General features: G+C 41.3%; 1 protein-coding gene across 1 annotated transcript in view; it reads left to right on the top strand.

The window, feature by feature from the left end:
* Nucleotides 1-4,335: 4,335 nt before the first annotated feature.
* The window catches only part of LOC139202481 (nardilysin-like), a 23,931-nt gene continuing 16,442 nt past the window's right edge, over nucleotides 4,336-11,824 (top strand). Inside the window, exons 1-8 of the mRNA XM_070831980.1 lie at nucleotides 4,336-4,425; nucleotides 6,018-6,245; nucleotides 7,188-7,458; nucleotides 7,578-7,659; nucleotides 9,011-9,164; nucleotides 10,160-10,233; nucleotides 10,885-10,980; nucleotides 11,252-11,374. Of these exons, the coding sequence (XP_070688081.1) occupies nucleotides 6,040-6,245; nucleotides 7,188-7,458; nucleotides 7,578-7,659; nucleotides 9,011-9,164; nucleotides 10,160-10,233; nucleotides 10,885-10,980; nucleotides 11,252-11,374 (1,006 nt within the window). The 5' untranslated portion in view covers nucleotides 4,336-4,425; nucleotides 6,018-6,039. The remainder of the gene's footprint in view (nucleotides 4,426-6,017; nucleotides 6,246-7,187; nucleotides 7,459-7,577; nucleotides 7,660-9,010; nucleotides 9,165-10,159; nucleotides 10,234-10,884; nucleotides 10,981-11,251; nucleotides 11,375-11,824) is intronic.

The raw sequence follows: 11,824 nt of genomic DNA, 5'->3' as shown, positions 1-11,824 counted from the left end.
CAGGGTTCTTTTAGACTATTAGTGTTATTGGGTGGAGTTATGAGACAAATCAATGTACAGTTTGTACTGGAACAATAACAACAGCACTTATGCTGGACTGACGTTAACGCAGGGTGCTTAACAGCCACCAGAAATCAATAGAACTGCTTTGCATTCACCAAAGAAAGAAATGGATGATGTGGATGATTATGACTATTGTGATTGTTCTGCATCTTTAGGACAAATTACAAAGAGTCATATCTCAGAATTACCAGATAAAGATCTTTTAATCATGAGGTAATTTTCCTGTAACGTTACAATAGAGGCAACATCTCCTCTTTGTCTTTCTTTGGTGAATACATTCAAAGCTCTTCTGTATAAACATCATGAACATTGCTCTGTTCTGGCCAAATCTTTTAGCCTGTGTTAAATGCCGACTGACGGACAAGACATCTTTGAAATCTGAACATTTCCTACATCAGGAAATCCAACGTCAGGACTTGAAGTCATGAAAGTTTATCATCGGCAGACTTGTCAAGTGTGCACAAAACAACTGTAAGTTTGCAAATCCAGATTTTTAACATTCGTAAGGACAGATTTATGAGCACAATCCTCATTTCCTGTGGCCTCGTTTTCAGATCAGCTCTTTTTCCTCCAGCTGTTTTCACAGCCTCAAACAGGCTCTTATCTATATCCGCCTGATGAGCTCAGCTCCTTTTCACAGCAAAAGGCTTTAAATGTAAAAGCAAAGCGAGGCAGGCTGGGAAGTAGCCTCATGTTATGCAGATAGCACAACCTAACACGATGCTGCATGACATCCAGGTCATTTTAAATTCCTCAAGCATCGTTGATGTTTCTCATCTGCTGTAGCAGCTGCAGTGAGCTTCATGGTGCTTCAATGCTTTTACCCAACAGGATATATCGAGAAAAATCTTTTGTTGTGCCAGCTGGTGAAAGTATTTTGGGAAAACCTCCCCACAGCAGCCATAACGACACATAATGTGACCACAAAAGACATCAAAAGACAAAATGACAGCAAAGATACACAGAATAACTACTAAGAGACACAAAACAACTACAGAATGACCATAAAATGAGACAAAACAACTACTAAGAGACACAAAACAACTGTAAAGAGATGCAAAATGAGCACAGAGCCAAGAAATGACTTCTAAGAGACATGAAATGATTTTAAAGAAACACAAAACAACTTCAAGGAGACACGAGATGACTAGAGCGATGCAACACAACTACAAAACAGATATAAAGAGACTATAAAGAGACTGGATAGTACAAAATGAATTCAAAGAAACACAAAATGGCTACAAAGAGAAGCAAAACCACTACAAAGACACACAACACAACAACAAAAAGATGCTAAATTAATTCAAAGAGACACAAGATGACAACAAAGAAATGCAACACAACCACAAAAAGAACCAAACACTTACAAAGAAATGCAAAATCAAACACATAAATCTTGCGTCTCTTTCAGGAAGGGTGTCAGTTCGTCCAATGGGCTAACAGGCTCATCGGCTAAACTCCATCACCGACCTGTGATGTTAATTTAAATACACAGTTAAACATTGCAGCAGAACTCCTGACTTCGGGAGGAAGATACTTTAAGCAAAGAGAGTCTGATCTTCGCTGAGGGAACAGTGAGCTGAGAGTACGGGACCTTTTTGACCAACTGTAATTAATGTAAAATAGACAAGAGAGAGCAAGAAGTGCACTGCTTCACATTTAATGTTATTATCCTGGAGAGTTTTATTATACATTACACCCATTAATGATCCTCACACAAGGGATTAACAGGAAGAGCAGTTTGACTGGCTGTAACCACATACTCCTGGATAATGGCTGGAGAAAACCCACCTGCAGTTGCCACCAGTTACCACAGGTGTCGTCAGATCAATCAGGGACACAGTTTTAAGGCTTGTAATTTATGTAATGCAAGTACAAAATAATGCCATGTGGTATTTTTCCATTGAAAATACATTCAAAATACAGAAAATACAGGTCGATTTCCAATGACTCCCAAAATGTCCTCATAAGTACAGAACCGGTCCAGGGACTCCATAAATGACATATATGAGCGTTTTATGAGCGCCCTCTATAGGACGGATGGTAAACAGCCCCAATAAGCAAATAGCTTACAAAGTTATTACAAGAAGGCCTTCCTGTTAGCCCTCAGCTAACGTCCTGTTAGCCCTCAGCTAACGTCCTGTTAGCTCTCAGCTAGCGTCCTGTTAGCCCTCAGCTAACGTCCTGTTAGCGGTCTGCTAACTTGAGTAGGGATAAAATAAAATGATTTAATCGTTTGGCTCTTCTAGACTTTCCAAATGTTTTATGACCACATGGATCAAATTCTGATGGTGAAACGAGTCATTTCACAGAGGTTATGACTCTCAAATGTATTCGCTCGTTTCCACACGTCCAGAAATCTGTGGAATAAAGTATTTTCGGACCCGATCGCGTCATGTGACGGACGCCATTGTTGTAACTACAGAGTTTGCCCACTAGGTAAAATTGGAGACCTTCCTGGGGGCTTAGTTTGCAGCTTCATGTGAGTTCACCTTCACATTAAATTTTTACTCTTGCACGCCCCCTAGAGGTCGTTTGCACTTTGGTAATCCATGAAGCAACTTTTTATTCTTAACATAAAACACAAAATAAGGTCAGTTGTATAAACTCTCTCTGTATGGATTTGACAGGAAGTTAGATTTGTGCCACAGGACATTTCACGCTTCTCAAACTGGACTTAAAGAACAAAAACAGGCTAAAAGTGAGCAGGTCCAGGACCCAGATCCAGACTGCCAGAGACTCGGCCCCAGACCGCCGCCCGGCGCTGCAGCCCTGCTTCATGGTGGCTTACAGCTTTTGCACTGGCTGACACAATCCGACGCCGTACTGAGGGTGTTTTATACTCACGCACACATGTGAGCAGAGCTGATGAGTGAAGAGCACGTGGTTTCCCTCCCCTTTAGCAGGTGTAGTCACGTAGCCGTCATGTTCGCAGTGTTTCCTACATGAACGTGTGTGTGTGCGTGTGTGTGTGTGTGTGTGTGTGTGTGTGTGTGAGATGAGCGGACACGTTCTCTCGTTGCATATGGTTATCATGATATTTATTGCGTGTTCAGTTCAGTGAGGGTTTTTTGTGTTTGTGTGCAGTATCTTTGACGGTCGAAGTGTGATATTTTGATAATGTCATGTCAGCTGGGATACAGTACGAGGAAGACGAGGAGGAAAAAAAAATGTGTGCATTTATTATTAAATATTACAAAGATGGAAAATAAAATATAAAAAAAATGTCCTGCCAAATTGTCATATAGCTACCACAGCGCACGTTTTTGTGTGTAACTCCCCACCATGTGTCTTCAGATTGATAAAAACGTACAATAATATCGACATTGTCTTCATATGATTATTTTTTAAGTGAATTTGTAAATGATAGAATTAGAAATTACAATGGTGTTGAGTATGGATTTATTTTTATGCTGTGTATACCATGGACAAATTATATAGAGAGTTTATGTAAACTTGTCGTCTTACAGTTCACTCCTGTATGGGGGAGAAGCACAAAGTGATTGTACAAAATATTGTGAATGTTTGTATATTATAGATGCAATTTAGTATAATAAAATCACAATCTTTAATCATGTAATGGGTCTGATTTTTTCATATTTCATTTTATTTATATTTTTTTATGTAGGGTGAAATTAAATTTTGCAGAGCTGAAAAACTTAATCTGAATGTTTCTGGAAAAAACATTGAATTTATGTTTTGACAATAAATAATTATATTCACACAAACAAATATATAAGACAACAAAATTGAAAATTAATGAAATAATGTTGTTTATGAGACTTTTGGTGACTAAAACTGTATTTTAGTCTCAATGTTTTGAATGATTTTTGTTTCTTTTACTTCTTATTTCATTAATTTTAACATTTGCATGAAGTACTTAAGAGAAAAGGAAAATAAGAAGCTTCCACTGTAATGTAGTTAGTCCGTTTCTCCCATTTTCTGGTACATATTTCCAATGTTTACAATTTAATTTTAGCCATCAATAAACAGCATTTTACATAGATTACACCAAAATACATTCATTACAAATATTTCCTCCAAACATTTGAATTTTCGTCCAGTTTAATAGGTTTAATAAGCTTATTTTATCATTTAGTTATTTTAGTTATTTGACGCTTAAATTCAAAATAAACTGTTTGAGTGTGACCATCATGATTATGGTTACTTCCGGTATTGGCCACTCAAACTTACCCCTTCGTCACAGATCCGACCAATCAGATGGCCCGTTTTTGCGTGATTGACGTGCTCTCAGCGAATCACAGGCTTTGTTTTGGCTGACTGCTACCTCACACAGGCTAGGCGGCTCTACTGAAACTGACACTCCAAACTTCCATTAACAGTAAGCTAGCTTAAACAAAGGTGAGAGTCTTTTTACATTAAAGTATAACAACCCGAAATGCTGCGCCATGTTTCAGAGTTCAGATGTAGCTGGCTAGCTAACGGTTACACTAAACCACTGGTTGTTTTAGCCAGTGTGGCTAAATTAGCTGTTTAACTGTCGGTGTTCTGTCATTCTTAACAACAGGATTACTGAAAGCTAATGTAGAGCTAACCAAGCCGGTTTGAAGCTAAAGTAACGAACTTATCCTCCGATTAACCGTAATTACTTAACTACCACCTATATTATAATACTGCTGTACTTATATGTCGTTATATGTGGATAGTCGAAGTTAGCTCCCACAGTTAGCCAGCTAGCATCCTAGCGTTAAGATATACGCTGCTCCTGTTAAATCCGCTGAAAATTACTAAAGGTTCTGCTCACTGGCGACTAGCCTATATAGTCCGCATTGACGTTCCATGCAGTTCACTGGCGCGATGACACTGTGCAACCAAACCTTATAGATAAAATTACATGTTTTCATCCTGCCTCTCTTTTCATACGTGAATAAAATGACTGGAGATATTTTCTGAAACAGTAGATGTGATTCTATAATTCGGCCTACGTTTCGTCCAGAAATTTTAAATGTTAGTTTTTGTAAATTAGTTTGCCATGTAATTAACAACAGCCTCTCCTCAACAATACACATTAATTGATATTCTTCATTGCCAAAAATATACGGACACATTTCAGTCACTCATGTGACTTGAAACAATGTCCATTCATCTTTTACAAGAGACTTGAATCAGGCTGCAAGGATTTATATGGCTCCAAGCTAATAGTTTTTTTTATATATATTTATTTATAAGTATTTATTTTTATTACTGATTAAAAGATAAATCTGCATGTTTTAAGCTGTTCTTATAAACCATTAGAGCTGGAAAAAGTTTATTTGTGTTATTGTGTGTTTGATCTAAACTAAGCATTAAAAAACCAAAGTCAACCAATAGCACAAACAAACGAAATGATGGAGGCAGCAGTACACCAGAACTCCTGTTTTCTGCGAGGTGAAATTACTGCTTTTGGTTTCTAGTAATAATAATTATAATAATAATAGGTAATGTCATAGGAGTCTTTTCAAACACACCAGACTCCATTGACCAAATGAGCAATTACCTCACAGAACGCAGGAGCTGCTGCTCTACTGCTGCCTCGATTGGTTAGTTTGTTTGTGTTGTTGTGCGACCTTGGTGTTTTAAACAGTTAGTTCAGATCCAACACAATATTTGTGTAACACACCGTAACACAAACAGACAAATCAATGGTGGCAGTAGTAGACCAGCAACTCCTGTGAGCTGTGAGGTAAAATTGCTGTTTTTTTGAATGGAGTCTGGTGTGTTTGCAGGGGGCGATATAAAGGCTGTTTATGGTTAAATTGAGCCATAGCAGCCTGTTTGGTGGCTGCCGACTGAGGCGATCTACTGTTCCATTTCCAGCACTTTTCGTACCTACCAGACACCAGAATTTGTACAAATAGGACCCCCAGTTTGAAAAGTCACGCTTTAATTCTGATAACAGTGTCACGTACATACTTGGTATGTTCATGTACATGTATGTTCTCCTTCGTGTCCAGCGTCGTCTCTTCAGTGGTAAAAATGCCCCAGACCAACAAGTCAGCCAGTGGTTCCAGTGCGCCAGGACAGGTATCTGCTCCAGACCAGGGCGAGCCGCCGCCGCCACTGCCGCCGCCACAGGACGCCAGGATCCAGGTGGCTGCTGGAGATGGAGGTGAAGGAGTGGCTGCAGAAGCCCAGGGAGACCCGCAGATCATCAAATCACCCAGCGACCCGAAGAAATACAGGTGGGACAGAACTGTGTCTGGTTTAAAATGTCTTCACACTGCAAGAGGGACTTCAGGCAGGATTTTATGGCCGTAGATCTGTGATTTTAGCATGAATTCCAAAGATAACCTACTATTAAACAAGCCTGATCCATGTAATTATTGTGTGAAAAAGTACAGAACAAGACAAGACGTTCTGTTTTTACCTGTTCATCATTATTAATAACAATTAGATCCACTTACAGTTGGACCATTAAAGCTCACAGCTTTTCTGTGTGAGCTTCTTGTGACACCAGATGAGTCAATTTATATTTTCTAACTATTTAAACTATTGAAAAAGTCAGCTTTACAAATGTTTTATGAAGGAAGAAATGCATTTGATATGTGTGTTAAAACTCAAGGATTGACACAGTGGGCTTAATTAAGATGTTTTAAACGCTCCTTCTGAGACTTATAACTCTGAACACTCAGACTTGAAACATATATTACATATACATGAAAACATACAGCAGACTCATTGTGACGTACACTTTCTGAGGATATCATCATCATGAGTAAACATCCATAAATCCACTTAAGAAATCATAGAAAATAGACGCTCAATATAACTGCAGAACTTGCCTGAGAATCTTCACATTTTTAAGTTTTCCTCAGTACCACAGAAATCCAGTGACAGTCGTCTGTGCGTCCATGAGTTCACTGCAAACAGGAGCTGCTAATAGCCAATTCGGCGTACTTACTATGCTAGTTCGCCAAAATTTAAACAAATATTGGCTTCAGCTCAAGTCGTTGCCACGGTTTCTCTGAAGCCTTTATAGTCCCTGTTTACATGAGGGGAAAGTGTCACTGACTAAACTACAGGTGTGAAAGCAGCTTTTGTCCTCACAGCTACTAACTTAGCAGAATTTAGATTTTGATCATCTTAAGACATCCTTAGATCCTCTCTTCTTCTTCTCTCTGCAGATACATCGAGCTGAGTAACGGCCTACGAGCGCTGCTCATCTCTGACTTCAGTGGGGCAGACGGGAAGGGAGCTAACGGGGACGACAGGGGGGCGACAGAGGACGGGGAGGAGGATGATGTGGGGGAGGCGGAAGGGGAGGATGAAGGGGATTCTGGCGAAGGGTCGGAGGAGGACGAGGAGGAGGACGAAGAGGAAGAGCAGGACAGTGACTTCGACGAGCTGGACGAGGAGAGCGCAGGGAAGAAGAAGAAAGGGGGCTCTGAGAAGCAGGTGGGAGAAGATTCACGAATCAGAACCGAACCACGTGTGTTGGTTTAGTTTCCACGATAGCGTTTGTGCTAAATAAGTAGATTCATGTCCTTTGGAAATGTGTGTGTGTGTGTTTCCAGGCAGCAGCTGCTCTGTGCATCAGTGTCGGGAGCTTCAGCGACCCGGACGACCTGCCCGGCCTCGCCCACTTCCTGGAGCACAGTGAGTCCAGCAGTAAAGAGCTAAATGCTAAATGCTGTTACATGAACGCTGCAGGAACGGCGGTTCGATCCCCGGCTCCACATGTTGAGGGGCTCATGCTTTCTTCTCATTACATTACATTCATTTGAAGGAGACACGTTCAGCTCAGTCTTGTATTTGGGCTCTTTCTAGAAAACGTGCTCTAACGCTCAAAAACCACATTATTTTTCTCACACTGCTGCTCAGCCTTTTTCTGAACACTTTGTTTTAGCTCCTGTCTCTTTAAGGGCCCCCCCCCCTTAAAAGCCCAGTCTGTTCTGATTGGTCAGCTCCCCCAGGAAGTGCACCAGGCGTTGAAGCCAATCTGACATAGTGGCCTAGTCACATGATGCCACTGGGCCCAAAAATACTTTTTCCCACAGACTCACATTGTTAAAGAGGCGCCTGGAAATCAGCAAATTTTTTTTTTTTGAGCGTCACAACCTGTGAAATTACTCGTTTCACCATCAGAGTTTGATCCATTCAGTTCGCTAACATTTGGAAAGTCGAACGATGAAACCATTTTATCACCATTCAAGTTAGCGGAGGACTAACAGGAAGTTAGCGGAGGACTAACAGGAAGTTAGTGGAGGACTAACAGGAAGTTAGTGGAGGACTAACAGGAAGTTAGAGGGCTAACAGGAAGTTAGTGGAGGACTAACAGGAAGTTAGTGGAGGACTAACAGGAAGTTAGGAGAGGTCTAACAGGAAGTCAGTGGAGGACTAACAGGAAGTCAGTGGAGGGCTAACAGGAAGTTAGAGGGATAACAGGAAGTTAGAGGGCTAACAGGAAGTTAGTGGAGGACTAACAGGAAGTTAGTGGAGGACTAACAGGAAGTTAGTGGAGGTCTAACAGGAAGTTAGAGGGCTAACAGGAAGTTAGTGGAGGACTAACAGGAAGTTAGTGGAGGACGAACAGGAAGTTAGTGGAGGACTAACAGGAAGTTAGAGGGCTAACAGGAAGTTAGTGGAGGACTAACAGGAAGTTAGTGGAGGTCTAACAGGAAGTTAGAGGGCTAACAGGAAGTTAGTGGAGGACTAACAGGAAGTTAGTGGAGGACTAACAGGAAGTTAGAGGGCTAACAGGAAGTTAGTGGAGGACTAACAGGAAGTTAGGAGAGGTCTAACAGGAAGTCAGTGGAGGACTAACAGGAAGTCAGTGGAGGGCTAACAGGAAGTTAGATGGCTAAAAGGAGTAGGAATACTTTAAACCATCTTTTTAGATGTAGACATAGTTTTGTGCTCTGACCAGAGAAAATCCTGTTGTGTGTTTGTAGCTCTTAATATCCTGATTTCTCTTATTCACTTCTTTTTTTTATTTCCTCCCCTCCAGTGGTGTTCATGGGCAGTGAGAAGTACCCGGCGGAGAACGGCTTCGATGCCTTCCTGAAGAAGCACGGCGGCAGCGACAACGCCTCCACCGACTGCGAGAGGACCATCTTCCAGTTCGACGTGCAGAGGAAGTATTTCAGAGAGGCGCTCGACAGGTGAGGACTGTTTGTACTAAAAAAAAAAAAAAACTAACACCAGAACAGAACGCCGTGGCGGGACGGACGGCGAGCCACAGGCCGGTACGCAGGGGTTTCCTGTCAGAACAGGAGTTTCTGGCCGTCTCCCTGCCGTGAAGGCCAATGTCCTGTTCATGTGTGTTGACGGCAGCTCCTCGTGGGCCATCTGGCTCTCTGATGGGAGGTCAGCCGGTTCATTAAAGATCACCACGAGCACTCAGCCGCTCTCCCACAGACCGAGCGATGGGCTCGTAGATGCCGTTTCTGTTTTTAGAGCAGCTTTCAGTGGACTGGAAACGAGGAGACGTCTGAATGTCCTGGGAGCTCTAAGCAGCTGCCAGAAGGTTCCCCCTGCAGAGAACTCCATAATGTGTTTGGTCCTTTAAATGAAAACAGATCTGGGAGGTTTCTGTCTTAATGGATCTAAAATAAAAACTATAACAGACAGAAGATTAATTCTTTTGGCAGCAGGAAGCTCAGACTTCCACTTCCACTTTATTAGTGTAGCATCTTGCCGACCATATTCCTACCTAAAACTCTACTCTGACCTAAGATCTACTACACCTTTTATCTTTTATACCCACTGGCAATAAAAATCAGCCTTAAACTTAGTTAAAATGCATCTTGAAAAGGTCTTAAAAAGCATTTTTTAATTATAATTGTTTGGTCAATAAAATGTTTAGTTTCCCCCAGAATCCAAGGTGACATCTTAAAATGTGTTTATTCTGTCTAACTAACAATTAAAAACCCCAAAATATGTTTAATTCAGTCACATATAAAACAGAGAAAAGCAGCAAATCCTCCTGTTGAAGAAGCAGGAACCAGAGTTTGTAGTATTATATATTCTTCTATTTGTTGGGTTTGTTCATTAGTCGTATTTTCATGGCAGTAACGTTCAGTCAGTGTGCTGCAGTTTACAGTTTAAATAAATATGAACAATCAAATATATTGATCTAAGTGTGTGTGTGTTGCAGGTGGGCTCAGTTCTTCATCTGTCCTCTGATGATAGAGGACGCCATCGACAGGGAGGTGGAGGCCGTGGACAGCGGTGAGTGACGCGCCGCAACGCCGTCGGGGTTTCCATCCAAATGAGTTTTCAGGAAACAACATGCAAATTTATGCACATTTCCATCCACTGAATATTAATCAAAGCAACTTTATTTATAAAGCGCAATTCATACACATCTGCAAGTCAAAGTGCTTCACAGATGAGCATCTAAAAGACTGAAAAATATAAAACTAAATAGAAAACATAATAATTTACAGAAATAATGTCACGTCAACGTTAACGTCACCGTGGCTACGCCAGAGTTTTTTTTTTTTTTTTAAATATAGAAATGAAACCTATTAAGTTCACGTTCTCATATCAGTGCCCACTTTCATCAAATAAAATAAAAAACTGCCCCAAAACTCAGAGGAAAGAGAGCTGACCGACAGGACGACGGCGGAGGATTTGGAGACAAAGCGAAAACCAAAAGCGCCTATTTGACAGTATTTCAGATCCAAGGTGACGTAACATTAAAGATCAAAGTCTTTTCTGTTCTGCCACCATTTTACATTTTTTCTGCTCACATTCTGGTCTGAAAACTACCAGACGCTTCGCCTCAGTCACACAGTTTCTCCTCCCTCCTCCTCCTCCTCCTCCTCCTCCTCCTCCTCCTCCTCCTCTAACGTTGCTCTGCTCTCACCTCCTGTCCAGAGTACCAGCTAGCGAGGCCGTCGGATTCTCATCGTAAGGAGATGCTGTTTGGGAGTTTGGCCAAACCAGGACACCCTATGAGCAAATTCTGCTGGGGTAAGAACATCAGTGTGTCCTTCAGTGCTAAAATCCCTGCTTCCTGCTCTCCTGTTTCTAGATTAGATTAGATATACTTTATTGATCTTCTATAAAGCAACAAAGATAAAATGGTAAAAATTAAATGGTCTTGAATACAATTTGAGAAGTCATGAATTGGACATGTTGTGTTTTCTGTCCCACCTTTTCCAGCAATAAAAATGTCACATAATAAGAATAAATAAATAAATCAGTCGGTCACATCACTGTTGAACTCATCTCTTCCTGTCAGGCAACGCTCAGACATTAAAGCACGAGCCCAGAGAGAAACAGATCAACACCTACGAGCGGCTCAGGCACTTCTGGAAGAGATATTACTCTGCTCACTACATGACGCTCGCCGTCCAGTCCAAAGGTACCAAACACAAACTCACAACCTCTCTGCTTCTGACTGAAAGCTCAGAGCAGATCTTTGAGGTTATTATTATTACAGTCCAGAACGTAATCAATTAAATCCTCACGAAAACTGCGGCGAAACAGGTCCTGGTGAGGAAATGTCATCTTGTTACTTTGATGTTTTTAAACCTGGTCCTCTGTGTCCACATCCTGGTGTCTGAATGACTGGTAGCTAGTAAAAGTGTTGGAACTGGTCCAGTAGATCACCTCAGCCAGCAGACACCAAACGGGCTGCAATGGCTGCAACGTGATCCTTTGGGACAACTGCACTTGGCAAACAGCCATTGTATCGCTCTCTGCAAACACACCAGACTCCATTCAAAAAAACAGTAATTTTAATAATACAGAAGTTGCTGGTCTACTGCTGCCTCAATTGGTACATTTGTTTGTGTTAATGTGTGACTCTATT

Source organism: Pempheris klunzingeri, chromosome 6 (assembly GCF_042242105.1).
Source record: "Pempheris klunzingeri isolate RE-2024b chromosome 6, fPemKlu1.hap1, whole genome shotgun sequence".
Taxonomy (NCBI): Eukaryota; Metazoa; Chordata; class Actinopteri; order Acropomatiformes; family Pempheridae; genus Pempheris; species Pempheris klunzingeri.
The sequence above is the reverse complement of the archived record's forward strand: the minus strand, read 5'-3'. Positions and strand labels throughout refer to the sequence as shown.